This window comes from Rana temporaria, chromosome 1, assembly GCF_905171775.1.
Source record: "Rana temporaria chromosome 1, aRanTem1.1, whole genome shotgun sequence".
Classification (NCBI taxonomy): domain Eukaryota; kingdom Metazoa; phylum Chordata; class Amphibia; order Anura; family Ranidae; genus Rana; species Rana temporaria.
In genome coordinates, this window is record NC_053489.1 from 409,625,830 (window position 1) to 409,646,970 (window position 21,141).

General features: G+C 47.3%; 1 protein-coding gene across 1 annotated transcript in view; it reads left to right on the plus strand.

Annotated features, from left to right (window-relative positions):
- DNAH6 (dynein axonemal heavy chain 6) overlaps nucleotides 1–21,141 on the plus strand; it is a 386,479-nt gene that overhangs the window by 7,845 nt on the left and 357,493 nt on the right. The window contains exon 2 of the mRNA XM_040324272.1: nucleotides 9,567–9,815. Within this exon, the coding sequence (XP_040180206.1) occupies nucleotides 9,573–9,815 (243 nt within the window). The 5' untranslated portion in view covers nucleotides 9,567–9,572. The remainder of the gene's footprint in view (nucleotides 1–9,566; nucleotides 9,816–21,141) is intronic.

The window sequence follows — 21,141 nt, forward strand, 5'->3', positions numbered from 1 at the left end:
GCAATGTGGGTGCGAATCACATGTGATGTGTTCGCTACAGACCCTTGGCTGAAACAGGCAGTGATGGGTACTCCACGGTGCTTGTAGCTGCCACCCCATTTATGTACTGCAATGTGTTGGCAAGTGGTTAATTACCAATGGTATTTGTAATATGCAGCATGAAGGGGTTGATGTGTATTGCCAGTGCTGCATTAGTTACAAGTGGCAGTTAATTAACCCCTTTGTGTTGCATTAGTGGCATCAGGGTTAATTAACCCCTGCATGCTGCAGCAGTTAATTAACACTGACACTGGTGTCACTAATGCAGCCCAAAGAGGTTAAACAACTGCCACTTGTCACCAATGCAGCACTGGCAATACACATTAACCCCTTCATGCATATTAAAAAAATACCATTGGTAATATATTAACCGCCCCCCAAAAGAGGAGTTAAATTAATCTGCAGATGGCTTACTATTGCTTGGTTCCTCCTCCACACTCGCTCCGGCAGCACTCTATGCTCCTTTACACTCCCACCTCCCAGCCGGCCTCTCAGTGATGTCACGCCGGGACCGGACTAGGAGACGCCTGTCGGGCGGAGATTGCTCTGCCTGATAGGGAAGTGAAGGGCTCGTCCTCGCTTGTGCCGGGTGCAGGAGCGCATTTGGCACATCATAGCAGCTCTGGCTGGCTGGCTGGCTGGCTGTGCAGTATTCTAGTGCAGCGCGTGTACAGTCCAGCCACCGTCGGCACTTCACCTGCGCCCCCCTTCCTCTAATAAATTAGTCCCGCCCAGGTCATCTTCCCCTTCCGCCCCTGCCTTGTACCGGCCCTGCCCGTACCCTCTGCTCCCTTCTCTCCCCCCCCTTTGTATTTATTCCTCTTTGTAGCTCTCCCTTTCTTCTCGGCCTCAGATCTTCTTGGCATTCTGAGCTCAAACTTTGTGGGGTTTTTCTTTGTCCCCATTGACCAAACTGAGAGAAATCTATGTTCACCTTTCTCACCTGGACATGAGGGCATGTTGCTATACAGGTGACACTACTTGCTGTCTATGTCACGGTTTATTTGACCCACGATATTGTTTCTGAGACATTGGCAACGCTGTCATATATACAGTACTTGTGCATATTGCAAGCTTATATCAATAAATGAACATTTTGTTTCTGTCTTTCTACTATGTATTTGTTATCAATATTTAAATAAAAAAATTACTTAGAAAAAGGAAATCTCTAGGATTTGTCAGAGCAGTGACATGTTTGTGGTCAAATTTGAGTTTTCTCATTCAGTAAATGGATGGTGCAACTTCCTCTTTTATGAGACTGAACAGTTCTGTATAAATATGAAAAAAAAATAATGTTTTTTCACAACCAACATGTAAAGCTGTATGATACAACCTGCTACCACCTTGTTTGAAGCCTTACTGCAGTTTTTTACTTGTGAATAGTGTAGACGAGGTAAAATCTCTGTACTGATTTTATTTCTGTCAGTGAGTACATTGAGGAGATTTTTCCTCACTTCCTGTCACCTGTGAAAATCATTCACTAAGCTATTGCTAAATTTGCCAGGCTTCACAAGTTTGTTGCACATTGCATGACTCCAGATCAACTTTCTTTGCAAACATTCTGCAAGTCTGCTGCAAGTTCTGGTTCAGTTATGTTGTGCAATAGTCTTCCCACCACAGGGGTCACTGTGGCTGAATTTTCATTCTGTATACTTGCAGAGCTCTTGCTGTAGACTCACCACTGAAACTTTGCTCTTGCTAGAGACTTGCCACACAAAGTTTCTATAAATTGTAAACGTATGAACTAGAACTTGTGCTTCAAGTGCTCTGCAAGTGTACAACTTTCCAGTGAAAATGTGCAGAAAGTTACCAGACTTACAATTCAACACTGCCACAAATGTGTGGCAAGTTATCTTTGCTATCTGGGAAAGGTGAGGTACAAGTAGCAACAAGATAAAATGTGGGGCCATATTAAAAACCTGACAGAGGATCCTTTCTTGGTCTAGCCCGGGAGAATTCAAACTACATCTCCCACTATAAAAAAGTTATGCAGCCCACAGCTAGGATTAGTGGGCGGCGTATCCTCGAGGTGCAATGATTAAAGTTTTAGGGCAACAGAGGCTGTCTATGGTCTCTGATTCCCCCACCTGTGTCCTAGCAACCAGTGACATGTTCACTCCAGCATTCAAATGATGACAGATCTTCCCTTTATCCAAACCTGTTCTTCCTAGCTCCTGCCTTGTTGCAACTGCCTTGCTGTAAGCCTTAAGCCTTGCACACACGATCGGATTTTCTGCAGACAAAGCGCAGGACTTTTGTCCAAAGGACGTTGGCCAAGAACTTGTATTGCATACAAACGGCAAAGAATTGTTGGCCAACAAACACAAAACAATGTGTTTTTTCAGCTCTTTAACGCCACCCTTTGGGCACCTTTTGGTAATGTTGTGTTATGGTGAGCATTGCTTCCAAGAATGCGTGTTTTTACTTTGGAGTTTTGGCCGATGGACTTTTTTTGTCAGACAATTTTAAAGCATGCTACCCAACAATTATTGGCGGAAAATCCGATGGAGTGTACCAACGGTCGGATTATCCGTCAACAGCCTGTCATTCCCGTTGAATAATCCGATCGTGTGTACAAGGCTTTAGTGATAATGGGACACTAATGTAAAGGGGAGGGTATTTGATGGGGACCCTGATGCAAAGGAGACTCTGATGGGGAACCTGATGAAATAGAGGATTCTGATGGGGACCCTGATGTAAAGGAGACTCAGATGGGGACCCTGATGCAAAGGAGGACTCTGATGGGCTCCCTGATGTAAAGGAGGCTCGGATCGGGATCCTAATGTAAGGGAGACGCTGATGGGAAACCTGATATAAGGGGGTTCTCAATTTTTCTAGCAAGTTCAAAGACTCATTGCAATTGCATAAAAATAATTTATGGAATGGAAAAACCGTGCAAGTAAGTGTTTAAAATACTTGATAGTGCTTTTATAAGCATTTTTTTTAAGCTGGTGACATGGCCTCTTTAAACAGCATGAATAAAATGTGATTGTTGTACCACTGCTTTGCAGTGTTAAAAATTGTTCCAACCATGGCCAGATTTATTCTTCTTTCCCCTATCTCACCTATCTTGTGCTCTCTGCTGCCCACATCTTATTTTTGTCCGAAGGGAGTTGGCCGGACTTTTGAAACCGAAAAAGTTTGTTCGATGGAGCGTACACATGGTCGGATTTTTTGGAAAACGCTCATTTTGAAGTTCGTTGGCAAAAAGTCTGACCGTGTGTACAGGGCTTTAGAGAAAGTCTATCTTACAGTAATATGGATTAGCCGTGTGTTGAAAATTAAACTAAAATACGGGATTGCGAATGACCGCGCCACAATGTATTTACAAAGTACAAAATTACGAATCCATTAAACGAAAATTATTATCTAACAAAATTACGAATTTCGAATCAACGAAAAAATTTTAGACAGAATTACGAATCATTCAGTATAAACGAAAATAAAACTGTTCCGAAAATACGAACGGGTCCGAATTGGAAAACTTGCGTCTTACGAAATCCGAACGGGTCCGAATAGGAAAACTTGCATCTTACGAAATTACGAATCTTTACGAACCTACGGAACGAGACGAAACAAAACAAAAAAAAAAAGAAATTTCTCTTCCGTTCATGGACGGACACAGCAGCCTTTGACCTTAGGGTATTATGCACCTTCCTTCCAGGAGAGATTAGGCAGAAAACAGCACTTTAAGTGTTAAAACACTTTCCACAGTACAGCTCCTCCCAGGGGGCGTGGTCCCCCGGGTATAACCCACACTCTGCCTCAGCAGCTCCATTTTTTTTGTGCCTAACGTCAGGAGAGACATGGCCTTCTGGAGTCCCTGTACTCTGGAGTTCTTTTGCGATTTTTTCGCTTTTATTTTGGTTTGTTCCTGAGATTCTACTATCAACTGCCGACTGGGTGACAGGCTAGGTCTTGACTCTTGTAGTCCCCCCATGTTCAGCCATCGAGCGTGTGCCGGCCCTCAGCTCAGCTCTGGGTCGTCCACGACATGCCCCGTTTGCTCCAGGGTTGGCCGGGGAACTACATGTTCCAGGGCGCACATATGACCGGTTTCTATGGCCTTGTCACAGTGTGTCTGGTCGACAGCCATGCCGTTTAGCGGACATTGGTTCTGTCAGGAATGCCTCCAGCCGGTGGTCGCAGGACAGGTAAGTAGGCCCCTTGCCCTGGCAAGGTGGTTTGGCTGGTGCTTCCCTGGGGAGGTCGAATGAGGGTCCGCCCTGCTTTCCTCTCTCCCTTCCTCTCCCTCCTTCCCCATGCTGGGTGGCGGCTGTAAGGGGGGGCCCTCCTGGGGTTCTATCGCTACCGGGGACCGTGTGTTGTAGGGTGCTGTGTTTTTTTGTGGCGTTTGGGGAGTTGCTGTGTGTGCTGGCCGTGTTTTTTTACTGTGTCACTGTCTTTTTATACTGCGTATGGCCGCCATTTTGCCGCGGACTCGGTTTGCATTGTTCGGTGGCCATTTTCTTGTAGCCGCATGGTGTTTTTTACCTCAGACGGCGGCCATCTTGGAAAAGTCTTGGCCTCTAGTGCCTGAAATACCGTAGCAAAAGACCGCAAATCTCTCCCTGAGGGACAGCGCAGCCAGCTCTTCTCAGCACTTCTCAGCGCTTCAGCTCACACTGCAACTGGGTGGGGTGGTGAGATCCCTGGGGGCCCCCTGCCTTCTGTTTTGCAGCCGGGAGGTGACCAGTGGGTTTTTCTGCCTTGCAGTGCCAGGGAGGCATATCGGTGGGGACAACATGGAGCCTGAACCAGGCGCTTCTGCCCCAGGAATGCCTGAGTTAACCCTTAATGCCCCTGCCGCCTCTGTTGAGGCTATGACGGCAGTCCTTGAGGCGTTTCTCGCCAGGATTGAAGCGACTAGTGGCCAGAAGGGGGGTAAAAAGCGCCCCCTCCCTGAGCCTGCTTCTGGGGATGTCTCTGACACAGAGTCGGGCTCTGTTATTGCGTCTGGCTCTGGTTCTGTCATGTCAGATGATGCGGGCTTAACCCACGCGGACAGTGAGGATGACTCTGCTTCAGGGTCAGTGAATGATAAGGAATTTGTTGGAGCTCTTATCACTGCGGTGCGGGATACTCAGAAACTTGAGGATTTGGCGGAGGCATCGGATGTGCCGGTCCCTTTTGGGTTCCGCAAGCCACCCCGCACCGCAAGAGTGTTTCCTTGTATTCCATATTTGGAAAAGTTGCCATACAAGGAATGGGATACGCCGCAGAAAGTTTTTGCTGTTCCAAAATACTTTGCGACCCGTTATCCCTTTGAGGAGGACTTTTTGAAAAACTGGGTCTCTCCTCCGTCAGTGGACCCTCCCATGTCCAGATTGAGCAAAGCCACCACGTTGCCGGTGGAAGGGGCTCCCGCCTTTAAGGACCCCGCAGACAGGAGAGTGGAGGCTGTGGCCCGCTCCATGTTCACAGTAGTGGGTTCGGCAGTAAGACCGGTTTTGGCCGGGACTCTGGTGTCGCAGACACTTACCGAACGGGCAACGTTTTTGCTACAGGAGCTGGAGGCGCAAGGTGCTCCCGAGACCTGTGTGGACCTGGCTGAACAGTTGATTTAGGGTCTGAAGTTTGTCTGTGAGTCGGCCCTGGATACGCTCCCCTTGCTTTCCAGAGCCTCCGCCTACGCAGTGGTACTACGCCGCCTTGTGTGGCTGAAGTGCTGGTCTGCGGACCAGTCCTCCAAGAAGGCCTTGGTGGATTTACCCTTTAAGGGTGAACGGCTTTTTGGGGCGTCTCTGGATGACATCATAAAGGATGCCACAGGTGGTAAGAGCACTCTGCTCCCACAGTCTGGGAAGGGCAAGGAGCCTCGCCGTAAGCAGGGGCCCTCTTTTACTACCCCCAAGCGTTTTTTTCGCCCGCCCAGTGCGGCAGTCAAAAGTTTTCAAGGTGCTAAGACCCCCGCTGCAGGCGGCTCGATAGAGGTTTTTTCTTTCCGAGTGTTGGGTTTGCGAAGTAGTTTCCTCGGGGTACAAGATAGAGTTTCTCTCTTGTCCACCAAACTGATTTTTTCCTTCCAACCTCCAGCTTCCTCCGGATCGCCGGAAGGATCTGTCAGGGGCAGTCCAGGATCTTCTGGTTAGGGGAGTGATTGTGCTGGTTACCTCGATGGAACGGTTTCAGGGGTTTTACTCCAATCTGTTTGTAGTCCCCAAGAAGGAAGGGGTCCGTCCAATCCTGGACCTCAAGGCCCTCAATTGTTTTGTCAAGGTGCAAAAATTCAGGATGGGGTCGATTCGCTCGGTGGTGGCAGCGCTCCATCAGGGGGACTTTCTGGCGTCATTGGATATCATGGACGCATACCTACATGTTCCCATATGCACAAAGCACCAGAGGTTTCTGCGCTTTGCTATCGGGGAGGACCATTTTCAATTTGTGGCCCTCCCGTTTGGCCTGGCCTCGGCACCACGGGTTTTTACCAAGGTGCTCGCCCTAATCCTAGCCCTGCTGAGGCAGCGCGGGATCGCTATCATAGGATATCTAGACGACCTTCTCCTGAGAGCTTCCTCAAGCTCAGAGTTAGAAGAGGACGTGTCTATCACGTGTCAGACTCTCCGAGAGTTCGGCTGGCTTCTGAATATCCAGAAGTCAGTCTTGGTTCCGTCTCAGCGACTGGAATACCTGGGGTTAATCCTGGATTCCGCGGAGGCGAGAGTTTTTCTCCCAACAGAGAAACTTCAGACACTGCGATCTGCGGTGCAGCAGTTATCGACCCAGAAGTGGTCATCTCTTCGATTCTGCATGAGGGTTCTGGGTCTGATGGTGGCCTCTTTCGAGGCAGTTCCGCATGCCCAATTCCACACCCGAGTGCTACAGAAGGAAATTCTGTCACGTTGGGACAAGCTCCCTTCGTCTCTGGATTATCAGATTCAGATGTGTCACCTGGTCAAGTCCTCCCTGGTGTGGTGGCTGACGTCTCTGGTGCTTCGGACCGGAAAATCATTTCTGCCGTGCCATTGGACAGTGGTCACGACGGATGCCAGCCTCTCCGGCTGGGGGGGCGTTTGGGGCACCCAGTCAGCCCAGGGGCGCTGGACTCAGGAGGAGTCCCGCCTTCCAATCAATGTACTGGAACTCCGAGCAATCAAGTTGTGCCTTGCCAGGTGGTCCCTGGAGCTGCAGGACCGACCGGTCAGGATCCAGTCCGACAACGCCACGGCCGTGGCGTACATCAATCATCAGGGAGGCACACGGAGCTCAGCTGCAGCGATGGAGGTCGCGCACATCCTTCGGTGGGCCGAAAGGTCCGTTCCGGCTCTGTCGGCCGTGTACATTCCGGGAGTACAGAATTGGCAAGCCGACTACCTAAGTCGCCAAACACTAGACCAAGGAGAGTGGTCACTCCACCCGGAGGTGTTTCAGAATCTGTGCCAAAAGTTGGGCACTCCAGAAGTGGACCTTCTAGCGTCCCGTCTCAATCGGAAGGTGCCACGGTTCGTGGCCAGGTCGAAGGACCTGTGGGCGGACGCGTCAGACGCGTTGGTGGCACCTTGGGGTCACTATCGCCTAATTTGCGCCTTCCCTCCTCTGAAACTTCTTCCTCGCCTGCTGTGCAGAGTGGAAGCCAAAGGGATTCCAACAATCCTGATCACCCCAGATTGGCTGCGCCGCTCCTGGTACGTGGACCTGGTGCGTCTGGTGGCAGACGTCCCTTGGCGTCTACCCCTGAGAGAAGATCTTCTGTCGCAGGGTCCGATCTTCCACCCTGCTTTACAGTCACTGGCTTTAACGGCGTGGCTGTTAAGAGCCAGGTACTGAAGGACCGGGGCCTGTCAGGCTCGGTGGTCTCTACCATGCTGCGTGCATGGAAGTCTACTTCACGAAAGATTTACCATCCTACGTGGAAAGCCTACATCTCTATGTGTGAAGAGATGAAGTGGCACCCCCGTACATACGTGACGTCCCAGATTCTGCTGTTCTTACAGCGTGGAGTGGATCAGGCTCTCGCCTTGAGTACGGTTAAGAGTCAGATTTCAGCTCTAGCCTTGGCAGCGCATTCCTTGGTGCGTACGTTTGTGCAGGGGGTCCGGCATGTGGCCCCTCCTGTGCGTCCTCCACTGCCCCCATGGGACCTGAATTTAGTCCTCTCGGTCCTTCAACAAGCTCCCTTTGAGCACATTCGGAAGATCCCTTTGTTGACTCTGTCACAGAAGGTGGTTTTTCTGGTAGCTATTACCTCAGTCAGACGGGTGTCTGAACCGGCGGCCTTGTCCTGCAAGGCTCCTTACTTGGTCATCCATGAGGATAAGGTGGTGCTGCGGCCGCAGCCGTCTTTTCTCCCAAAGGTCGTTTCGGCTTTTCACATTAATGAGGACATTGTGTTACCATCCTTGTGTCCTCGGCCGAAAAACCCGAAGGAGGCCACTTTACATTCCCTGGATGTGGTTCGGGCCCTACGTGTGTACTTATCTGCTACGGCTCCGTTCCGGAAGTCGGACTCACTGTTCGTGTCGGTGAATGGTCCTAAAAAAGGCCTGGCGGTCTCACAGCTTCCCCGTTCTTCACAGTGGCAGCTTCATTGATTGTGTGTTTCCTAATATAGGGAAACACGATCAATGACGTCACGCGTCCAGCCCCGCCCCCCTACAGTTAAAAAACATATGAGGTCACACATAACCCCTACAGCGCCCCCTAGTGGTTAACTCCCAAACTGCAATTGTCATTTTCACAGTGAACAATGCATTTTTATAGCATTTTTTGCTGTGAAAATGACAATGGTCCCAAAAATGTGTCAAAATTCTCCGATGTGTCCGCCATAATGACGCAGTCATGAAAAAAATCGCTGATCTCCGCCATTAGTAGTAAAAAAAAAAAATAATAAAAATGCAATAAAACTATCTCCTATTTTGTAAACGCTATAAATTTTGCGCAAACCAATCGATAAACGCTTATTACAATTTTTTTTACCAAAAATAGGTAGAAGAATATGTATTGGCCTAAACTGAGGAAAAACAAATATTTTTATATCTTTTTGGGGGATATTTATTATAGCAAAAAGTAAAAAATATTGATTTTTTTTCAAAATTGTCGCTCTATTTTTGTTTATAGCGCAAAAAATAAAAACTGCAGAGGTGATCAAATACCACCAAAAGAAAGCTCTATTTGTGGGAAAAAAAGGACGCCAATTTTGTTTGGGAGCCACATCGCACGACCGCGCAATTGTCAGTTAAAGCGACGCAGTGCCGAATCGCAAAAACTGGCCAGGTCCTTTACCTGCCTAAAGGTCCGGGTCTTAAGTGGTTAAACATACCATGGCAGACTTCCCTGCTGTGAATGGGCCCACTGATGCTGATCACTGTATTCTGATGGTGGGGAAGTCTCCCTGCTGTCAGAATTTAATAGCTCAGTGGGAGGATTCCCCCCATCCACCTCAAATGTGTGGCTATGGGAATTCAGTCTGACTCATGTATGGGCTGCTTTAATGCCAAATACTCAAATACAATGCTGGATAAATAAATCACATTATGATACCTGTTAAATCCACTTTATATCAATGTTTTTTTTTTCTTCTATTTCAGATAACAATGGCGGCTAACATATCACCAGGATCAGTGCGCATATCATTACCATCACACATAGATGAAGCAGAAAACAGCGAACCAATGGACGTGGCACAGCGACGTGATTTAAGTAAATTAAAGGACAGAATCATTTCAATGGCTCCAAAACAGATGATTCCATATCCAACATCTCTAGTATTTACTCATGACACAAAGGCAAGAGTAAACACAAGGAAAAGACAACAGGCTGTTAGACTTGAACCACTGGTAAGCTGAAATACGAGCACAATTGTCAGCAAATTTATATATTTAAATGCATACATTATGGGCCAGATCCTCAAAAGAGATACTCCGACTTAAGTGCTGTTCAGTCTGTGTGTAACTTTGGAAACGATCCTCAAAAGGCTTTTTCCAAAGTTACACAGAAGATCCGGCATGTGTAATTGATTTACACTGCCTAATTTTAGGATGCAGTACCGCATCCGCCGCTGGGGGCATTTCGAGTCGAAATGCCATTGCTAGTATGCAAATTAGCACTTAAGGCGATCCACAAAGCTTTCTAGCTTTTTTTTTGCGCCGTAAGTGTTATTTTGCAAGTGTAAAATTAGGGCTCGTTTTACAAAGTGTAAAGTTAGTCACACCTTGTAAAGGCCCATTGCAGCGACGGCATTTGGTATGCTTTCCCGAGGGAGAACTCCACGTCAATTTGTAAAAAACAAAACCGGCATGGGTTCCCCCCCAGGAGCATACCAGGCCCTTAGGTCTGGTATGGGTTGTAAGGGGACCCCCCCTACGCCGAAAAATTGACGTAGGGGGTCCCCCTACAATCCATACCAGACCCGTATCCAAAGCACGCTACCCGGCCGGCCAGGAAGGGAGTGGGGACGAGCGAGCGCCCCCCCCCCTCCTGAGCCGTGCCAGGCCGCGTGCCCTCAACATGGGGGGGTTGGGTGCTCTGGGGCAGGGGGGCGCACTGCGGGCCCCCCCACCCCAGAGCACCCTGTCCCCATGTTGATGAGGACAGGACCTCTTCCCGACAACCCTTGCCATTGGTTGTCGGGGTCTGCGGGCGGAGGCTTATCGGAATCTGGGAGTCCCCTTTAAAAAGGGGGCCCCCAGATACCGGCCCCCCACCCTAAGTGAATGGATATGGGGTACATCGTACCCCTATCCATTCACCTGGAGGCAAAAAGTAAAAGTTAATAAACACACAACACAAGGGTTTTTAAAATATTTTATTATTCTGCTCCGGACGCCCCCCCTGTCTTCGTTATTAGCTCAATTACCAGGGGGGGCTTCTTCTTCCGCTCTCCGGGGGTCTTCTCTGCTCTCCGGGGGTCTTCCGCTCTCCGGGGGGGCTTCTCCGGACTCCGGGGGGGCTTCTCCGGACTCCGGGGGGGCTTCTCCGGACTCCGGGGGGCTTCTTCCATCTTCTCCCCTCTTCCGCTCTTGACTCGGCGAACCCCGGTTCTTCTGCAGCTCTCCGGTGCCTTCTTCTTCAGCGCTGGCTGCCTGCTATGTTTGTGTGTTAGCTCGATTTCAAACAGGCAGCCGGCGCGGTCTTCTGTGGTGTCATCTTCTCTTCTGGTCTTCTGTTCTTCCGATGTTGCCTCGTCGCCTGTTGTCGCTGTAATGATGGAAGCGCGCCTTGCATCCCATTTATATAGGCATCACCGTCCCATCATGCTCCGGTAGGTACCCACGTGGTGGGTGCACGTGGGTAGGCACCCACCACGTGGGTACCTACCGGAGCATGATGGGACGGTGATGCCTATATAAATGTGATGCAAGGCGCGCTTCCATCATTACAGCGACAACAGGCGACGAGGCAACATCGGAAGAACAGAAGACCAGAAGAGAAGATGACGCCACAGAAGACCGCGCCGGCTGCCTGTTTGAAATCGAGCTAACACACAAACATAGCAGGCAGCCAGCGCTGAAGAAGAAGGCACCGGAGAGCTGCAGAAGAACCGGGGTTCGCCGAGTCAAGAGCGGAAGAGGGGAGAAGATGGAAGAAGCCCCCCGGAGTCCGGAGAAGCCCCCCCGGAGTCCGGAGAAGCCCCCCCGGAGAGCGGAAGACCCCCGGAGAGTGGAAGAAGACCCCCGGAGAGCGGAAGAAGAAGCCCCCCCTGGTAATTGAGCTAATAACGAAGACAGGGGGGGCGTCCGGAGCAGAATAATAAAATATTTTAAAAAGCCTTGTGTTGTGTGTTTAATAACTTTTACTTTTTGCCTCCAGGTGAATGGATAGGGGTACGATGTACCCCATATCCATTCACTTAGGGTGGGGGGCCGGTATCTGGGGGCCCCCTTATTAAAGGGGACTCCCAGATTCCGATAAGCCTCCGCCCGCAGACCCCGACAACCAATGGCAAGGGTTGTCGGGAAGAGGTCCTGTCCTCATCAACATGGGGACAGGGTGCTCTGGGGTGGGGGGGCCCGCAGTGCGCCCCCCTGCCCCAGAGCACCCAACCCCCCCATGTTGAGGGCACGCGGCCTGGCACGGCTCAGGAGGGGGGGGGGGGCGCTCGCTCGTCCCCACTCCCTTCCTGGCCGGCCGGGTAGCGTGCTTTGGATACGGGTCTGGTATGGATTGTAGGGGGACCCCCTACGTCAATTTTTCGGCGTGGGGGGGTCTCCTTACAACCCATGCCAGACCTAAGGACCTGGTATGCTCCTGGGGGGGGAACCCATGCCGGTTTTTTCTTTGAAAATTGGCATGAGTTCTCCCTCAGGAATGCATGCCGCTGTCATTTTTTTTTTCCCCGACGCAACTTTAAGCCGTCGCGATCCTCAAAACTCGGCGTAACGTAACTTCGCGCATGCGCAGTACGGCCGACGCGCATGCGCAGTACGGCCGGCGCGGGAGCGCGCCTCATTTAAATGGGACTCGCCCCATTTGAATAGGAACGCCTTGCGCCGGCGGAATTTTAGTTACACAGCCTGAAATTTCTAGATAAGTGCTTTGTGGATCAGGCACTTAGGTAGAAACTTTAAGCCAGTGTAACTTAAATTGGATTTTTTAAGTTACGTCAGGTTTTTGTGGATCTGGCCCTATATATCTAATTATGAAACTATCTTTTGATATTTATTTTATGTATTTTTTTTTTTTTAATCATGTTGGATTTCCTGTATAAAATATGTTTTCTGACTCACACATTCATTATACTGATCTTGGTCTCCTTCAGTGGTGGGCAAAGTCATCAAAGGATCCCTGTCGGAGAGCAATGTAACTTACCAATGCAATGCAACTTACCAAATTCATACACCTATTCACTGGGCCAGATTCAGAAAGAGATACTAAGGCGTATCTCTTGATACGCCGTCGTATCTCTGAGTGCGCTCGGTCGTATCTATGCGACTGAGAATCAGTTACGCATAGATATTCCTAAGATCCGACAGGTGTAAGTGTCTTACACCGTCGGATCTTAGGCTGCATATTTATGCTGGCTGCTAGGTGGCGCTTCCGTATTTTTATGCGAGGAATATGCAAATTAGGATTTACGCCGATTCAGAAACGAACGACCGCCCGGCGCTTTTTTTTCACGTCGTTTGCGTTTGGCTTTTTCCGGCGTATAGTTACCCCTGCTATATGAGGCGTAGCTAATGTTAAAGCGGAAGTAAACCCATCTATTTGATAGTTTAAAAAAACAGTTAACATTCCCGGCATGCCGGAAATGCTAGATGTCACATTTGCTTGTGCTCTCAACCAAACTGTCAAACCATCCAATGGCTGGTTTCATAACTGATCACATGTGCATCATTGTGGCGGTTGCAGATTAAACAGAGGCCAAGATGGCAGCTTCCTTGGCTGAAAACAATAGGAGGGTTTACTTCCACTTTAAGTATGGCCGTCGTTCCCGCGCCGAGTTTTGAATTTTTAATGTCGTTTGCGTAAGTCGTTCGCGAATACGGCTGGACGTAATTTACGTTCACATCGAAACCAATGACGTCCTTGCGACGTCATTTAGAGCAGTGGTCATCAACCCTGTCCTGCAGGGCCCACTAACAGGCCAGGTTTTATGTATTACCTTGGGGAGATGCAGACTAGAATACTGCAATCACTGAGGAGCAAATGATATCAGCTGTGATGTATTTCAGTTATCTTGCAAACCTGGCCTGTTAGTGGGCCCTGCAGGACAAGGTTGATGACCACTGATTTAGAGCAATGCACACTGGGATATTTTACGGACGGCGCATGCGCCGTTAAAAAAAACGTAAAAAAACGCGGGGTCAAGACAAATTTAAATACTACACGCCCCCAACATCCCCATTTGAATTACGCGGCCTTACGCCGCAACACATACGTTACGCCGCCGTAAATATGGGCGCAAGTTCTTTCTGAATACAGAACTAAGGGCCTAATCCTCAAAAACCCGGCGCAACGCAACTTTTTCCATTTAAGCTACACCGCCGCAAAATCTCTAACTAAGTGCCCGATCCACAAAGCACTTACCTAGAAATTTTGAGCGGTGTAGCTTAAATCCGGCCGGCGCAAGGCATTCCTAATTTAATGGGGCGAGTCCCATTTAAATTAGGCGCGCTCCCGCGCCGGACGTACTGCGCATGCTCCCGACGTAATTTTTCCGACGTGCTTTGCGCGGTTTTACGTTGCGCTGGGTTTTGAGAATCGCGACGGGCGTAAAAAAAAAAAAAAACGAGTTGCGGCGGGAAAAAAAAAAATTGAAAAAAAAAAAGACAGCGACGCGGGATAGAAGGGTCTACTTATACAAGGCCTAAACAGTTTAGGCTTTGTAAAAGCAGCCCTAATATTGCGACGGCAAACTAATACTTACGGAGAAAAAACGAAGCGTAAAAGCTTCGTGGATCTCCGTAAGTGCTAATTTGCATACCCGAAGCGGCATTCCGACGAGAAATGCCCCCAGCGGCGGCTGCGGTACTGCATCCTAAGATCCGACAGTGTAAGTCCCTTACACATGTCGGATCTTCTCCCTATCTATGTGAAACTGATTCTGTGGATCAGTTCCATAGATAGAAACAGGGATACGACGGCGTATCAGTAGATACGCCGGCGTATCCCTTTTGAGGATCAGGCCCTAAGCGCCCAAAGTTACAGCGGCATAACGTATCGGGGATACGTTACGCCGGCCGGACAGATACGCTCAGGTATCTGAATCCGGCCCACTGTGTTTAGATAGATAGACAGATAGACAGACAGACAGACAGACAGACAGATAGACAGATTGATAGACAGATAGATAGATAGACAGATAGACAGATAGACAGATAGACAGATAGACAGATAGATAGATAGATAGATAGATAGACAGATAGACAGATAGACAGATAGACAGATAGACAGATAGATAGATAGATAGATAGATAGACAGATAGATAGATAGATAGATAGATAGATAGATAGATAAACAGACAGACAGACAGATAGATAGATAGATAGATAGATAGACAGGTAGACAGATTGATAGACAGATAGATATATAGACAGACAGACAGGTAGACATATTGATATATAGATAGATAGATAGATAGATAGATAGATAGATAGATAGATAGATAGATAGATAGATAGATAGATAGGATTAATAGACAGATAGATAGATTGATAGATAGATAGATAGATAGACAGACAGGTAGACAGATTGATAGACAGATAGGTAGACAGACAGGTAGACAGATAGACAGACAGGTAGACAGATTGATAAACGGATAGATAGATAGAAAGATAGATAGATAGATAGATAGATAGATAGATAGATAGATAGATAGATAGATAGATAGATAGATAGATAGATAGATAGATAGATAGATAGATAGATAGATAGATAGATAAATAGATAGACAGGTAGACAGATTGATAGATTGATAGACAGATAGAGAGATAGATAGATAGATAGATAGATAGATAGATAGATAGATAGATAGATAGATAGAGAGGTAGACAGATTGATAGACAGATAGATATATAGACAGACAGGTAGACATATTGATATAAAGATAGATAGATAGATTGATAGACAGATATATAGATTGATAGACAGATAGATAGATTGATAGACAGATAGATAGATAGACAGACAGGTAGACAGATTGATATACAGATAGATAGATTGATAGACAGATAGATAGACAGACAGGTAGACAGATAGACAGACAGGTAGACAGATTGATATACAGATAGATAGATTGATAGACAGATAGATAGATAGATAGACAGACAGGTAGACAGATTGATAGACAGACAGGTAGACAGATAGGTAGGTAGGGCGATGCTAGCACTTATTTTAGGTAGACAGATAGATAGATACTGGTGAAGAATAGATTTTGTGATTCCCCAAACTCTGATGGTTCATAATACAGTATGCTGCCAGGGTCAGGCTGCAAACTAGCTTTTTTCTTCTGGGAGAAGCATACTGCATCCCTCAACGCCAGTCTGTCAGGGAATAAAGATGGTGCTGGTTGGGAGACATTATGAATTTTTTTTTTGCCTTCTCACCTGTCCTAGCAGTAAGAAGTATCCAGATCTAAATGGCAATAAGAGTGGTTCCAGCACCTGCCTGACCTGCTTCTGCTATAAATGGGCCCCTGAATCCCAGAAGTCCAGGATGAGTTCCAGCATATGCTATACCTGCATCTACTATAAATGGGCCCCTAAATACCAGAGGTCTGTGACAGCAGAAGGGGTCTCAGAATTCTACCTGCCTTACCAGCATCTCCTATTAATGGGACCCTGCATCTCAGAGATGCCTTGGGCAGCTGCACAGCATGCACAAATGGTTTATAATTGATCCCATTACCAAGATATTAATGAGACATCCAATTGAATGTACAGTAATACCTTGGTTTACGAGCATAATTTGTTCCAGAAGAATGCTTGTAATCCAAAGCACTCGTATATAAAAGCGAGTTTCCCACTAGGAAGTAATGGAATCTCAGAAAATCCACAGCCACTGCTTGTCTATGCAGTACTTAATAAGGCCAGAGGTGCCGGGTTCGCCTGAGACACTCGGAAACCACTCGGAGACGCTTGGAGACACTCTGATGCCGCGTACACACGATCATTTTTCGGCATGAAAAAAACATTGTTTTAAAATTTTTAATTCAAAATGATCGTGTGTGGGCTTCCCATAATTTTTCCGGTTCTGAAAAACAACAAAAAAAATTTGAACATGCTGCATTTTTTAACAACGTTTTAAACAATGTCGTTTTTCGGGTTGTAAAAAATTATCGTGTGTGGGCTAAAACGACGTTAAAAACCCGTGCATGCTCAGAAGCAAGTTATGAGACGGGAGCGCTCGTTCTGGTAAAACTACCATTCATAATGGAGTAAGCACATTCATCACGCTGTAACAGACAGAAAAGCGCGAATCATCTTTTACTAACACGGAATCAGCTAAAGCAGCCCCAAGGGTGGTGTCAGCCGCATGGAACTTCCCCTTTATAGTGCTGTTGTACGTGTTGTACGTCACCACGCTTTGCTAGAGCATTTTTTAAAAACGATGATGTGTGGGCAACGTCGTTTTAATGATGAAGTTGGAAAAACTTTGTTTTTTCTACATCCCGAAAAACGTCGTTTTTTTTTCATGCCGAAAAATGATCGTGTGTACGCGGCATGAGACTCTCTGAGAAACTCAGGAATGGAGTGTTTGCGAGTGGTCTCTGAGCATCTCTGAGTGTCTCCAAGCGTCACCAGTGCCCCCGCAACTCTGGCCAAATTCGGTACTGCACACCCCAGAGGCTTCAATCCTGCTTGTCTTGTGAGACAACACTTGCAAAGCGAGTCAGGATTTTATTTTCTAAAACAGCTCATATTGCGATACGCTCGTAAACCGTGTTACTCGCAATCCGAGGTTCCACTGTATGTCAGTGCTGCTGCTAAGCTTTGTAATGTAACTAACTTATAAGACTGTGCTCGCATCTGTATGACAGTGTACACAAGTATTAAATCTAGTAGAGAGAGAGAGACTTGTAAAGCGCAACACATGCAAACTGAATCGCCTCTGGGCGCTGTATCCATTTCATGGGTAAGAAACCCCTTGACCTCAGAAGAGATGGGTTTTAATCTTTCTCCTGAAGGCCAAGTGGTCCGACTCCAGTCGGATGGTGGTTGGTAGTGCATTCCACAGGCGAGGTCCCTGGACTGCAAATCTTCGATCTCCTTTGGACTTGTATCTGGCTTTGGGTATCTGGAGGAGGTTTTGATTGGTGGATCGCAGAATGCGATTGGGGTTATGGGCCTTTATTTTTTCGCATTGATATTGGGGGGCGTTGCCTTGAATACACTTATGTATTAGGCAGAGTGCCTTGAAAGTGATTCTGTCTTTTACTGGCAACCAATGAAGGGATCTCCGCTTTCACACTGAGGCGTCGTTTTTGCTGCGCTATTCGGCCGCTAGCCGGGACTTTTTTTACCGTCCTGCCAGCCCACCGCTCCAGTGTGAAATCCTCCTTCACTTGTGTCTTAAACACACCCTCTTCAGGATACATGCAGTCCCAGAGTTACAAACATCCGACTTACATACGACTCATACCTACAAACGAAGGGAGACAACAGGAAGTGAGAGGAAATCTACCCCTAGGAAGGGAAATTCTCTCCTGTTTTATCACCAATCCGCGTTTCCACGAGAACCCAACGTTTTCAAAATCCAATTGTCATAGGGACAGAAAGTGAGGTGAAATCTAAACAGGGGCATTGACAGCAAAACAAATGTTACAGTGGTGTTAACCCTTCCTCATGCTATCCAAAAAAGTTAAAGTGCTTGTAAACCCTTGCTTTCTTTTAAATAAAAATAACAAATATGCCTATACTTATGGTTTTGCACAGAGCAGCCCTAAATCTCTTTTTCTGGGGTGGCTCGCCGGAGCTCCAAGCCTCTCCTCTTGATCGTGTGCTCCCACGGAAGGCCCTTTCCATGGGGGCACCCACGCAGGCTCGCTCCTGAGTCCTGCTGCTGCGTCCATTGACACAGACAGCGGGACATGGCCCCGCCCCCTGCTCCCGTGTCACAGCTTTTGATTGACAAATATGTACCTGTTCCAGCTTACATACAAAATCAACTTAAAAACAAACCTTGTTTTAAACCCAGGGATTGCCTGTACTGCAGTGGGAGGGTTTGAGCAACAAACAAGACAAGGTAGTGCTGTTAATCCAGAAAGTAGTGGGCAGGACTAAGTGTGACCCTCTGCTGATTGATAATCTACCTTCTCTTGAATCAGCAGTGACAAAAATGATAGTCACCCCACCTGCAACATTTTATTATCCCACTGTAATGCAAGCAAGCAAGCACAACCTACATGAGAATTGTACCTCTGCTCTAAATTCAGGGGCAGTGCAGCATTGCTGCCACACCATCTTGGGAAGCCGCATTTTTTCTGGCTTAGTCAACAGAATTTTTTTTTCTTTTAAATTGGAGGCAGTAGTTCTACTACTATGAAAAACATACAAGGTAAATGCATGTGTAGCACTACCCCCGGAGGAGCTGCTGGTTCGTTTTGGGTCTACGCTCTGTGATCAACCCCTGAAAGTGGCTCAAAACCCTCCCTTGGCACAATTGGTAAAAATGGGAATTGTGGGCCCCAATAAATCGTTGGAAGGCACAATATCCCGTTACGGTACAACAAAGTATGTAAGTTAGAGGTTACCTTAACGTGAATGGATCCTGCAGTATGACAGATAGACTGTACACAGATTTCAGCATAACCAAAGTGATATTTTACTTGGAAAATAAAGCAAAGAAACAACGGGTAAAACAGTGATAAAATACCCGCAGAGCCCTGCAGAGTCAGTAACAATAATAACACCTAGATGTAAGTTTAACTACAATGTCTAACAGACCTGTGTAAGCACACAGCAAGGGGATTCCCTCAACAAGACACCCATATTGAAGCACCCCCTTGCCAAGCCTCACCCAGCTCTCCCTCTAATACTGCACAATATAATAAAAACAGTTACCTAATTAAAGAATATAAAATGGATATCCGTGCTCTATGATAACTAAGTAGGCAGTCTTTAAGTAGTATCCCTAACTAACGTGGTTTGGCAGGCCAGGCCAAACCTCAGTTCAAATTTTCCCAAGAGTCCGTGCACTGATACATTGGTATTTGTTGGCGCGCAAGGGGTAATTTGTAAACCAATATGGCAATAAATAAACTGGCAAAAGAACCCAAACAGTAAAGTCTTGCTGGCCAATGAGGACGATCCACCCTCCAACAACACAGTCAGTAGGTCTTTGGGCATGTGCCCATCTCACCCAACCAGTCCAGGCCTTGTCCTTCCGTGACACAGTCCTGCTAGACGGAAGCCTCCGGTTCTCAGACAGGTCGCAGGGATACTGGAAGCCCGTCCGATCACTCCGTCCGAGGTTCCGTCTCTCCTCCTCAAAGTCGTTCCGCCCGGGCGTATGTAGGCCTCAGCTACGGCCTACTCTCTGAGGGGACACTTCCACAGGTGTCCTCCTGAGTTGAAGAGGCGGTCTAGAGAGAGAGTGCATTCTGGGGTTGTACAGCTGCTCTCTGGGTAATGTAGTCTGTTACAGGCCAAGGCAAATGGAGTCTCTTCTCTCCCTGTACTCAATTCCCCAACATTCTCTGCGGTACCAGAACAAAAGATAAACAACAGGTGGCTCTAACTCATCTCGGCCACAGGAGGGAGCTAAGATCCTTTTCGATCAGCACTGATAGTCTTTTATATCACATTAAAAAGGGTGATATCCCGCTACATATATAAGGACTGTAACTGAAAAACTAGCATACAGTATATTGTTTTGTTGCAAAAATGTATATATATATATTGTCAAGATATAATCCAGTACCATAACGACATATAAAAAATATCAGTTTGGATTTCCAGGACGTTCAAAAATCTTTTGGCATGCAGCTTAATATTTTCATTTGGTCATTATTCTATTTTTTATAGTAAGTGCACCATTTATATATATTTTTTAACTATTTCTGCAGTCGGAAGGAATAGTGTTGCAATTCTAACCTTTGTCTTAGCAAAGTTTCCATGGTATTGCAGTTCTTAGTACATTATTTGTCATCCATGTTTCACAACGTAAAAAACTTTAAAACAGAGAAACAACTGCAAATAATCTAGTTGTCATTGTTTAAAATTGCAGTACCCATAAAAAACTGATTCATACTTCACTCTCATATCATTCTTCAATAATAGTCCACAGGCAATAAACCAGCCCTGCTCAATTAAGTGATCACATTCACCCTTATCGCATGGCTTAGGCCCCATACACACGAGAGAATTTATCCGTGAATACGGTCCAGCGGACCGTTTCCGCGGATAAATCCTCTCGAGGATTTCCGCGGATTTCTATGCGATGGAGTGTACACACCATCGCATTGAAATCCGCGCTGAAATCCTCTGGCGATGACGTGTCGCGCCGTCGCCGCGATGATGACACGGCGACGTGCGCGATGCTGTCATATAAGGAATTCCACGCATGCGTCGAATCATTACGACGCATGCGGGGGATCCCTTCGGATGGATGGATCCGGTGAGTCTGTACAGACCAGCGGATCCATCCGTTGGGATGGACTCCAGCAGATGGATATGTTCTGCATGTCAGCAAATATTCGATCTGCTGGAATCCATCCCAGGGGA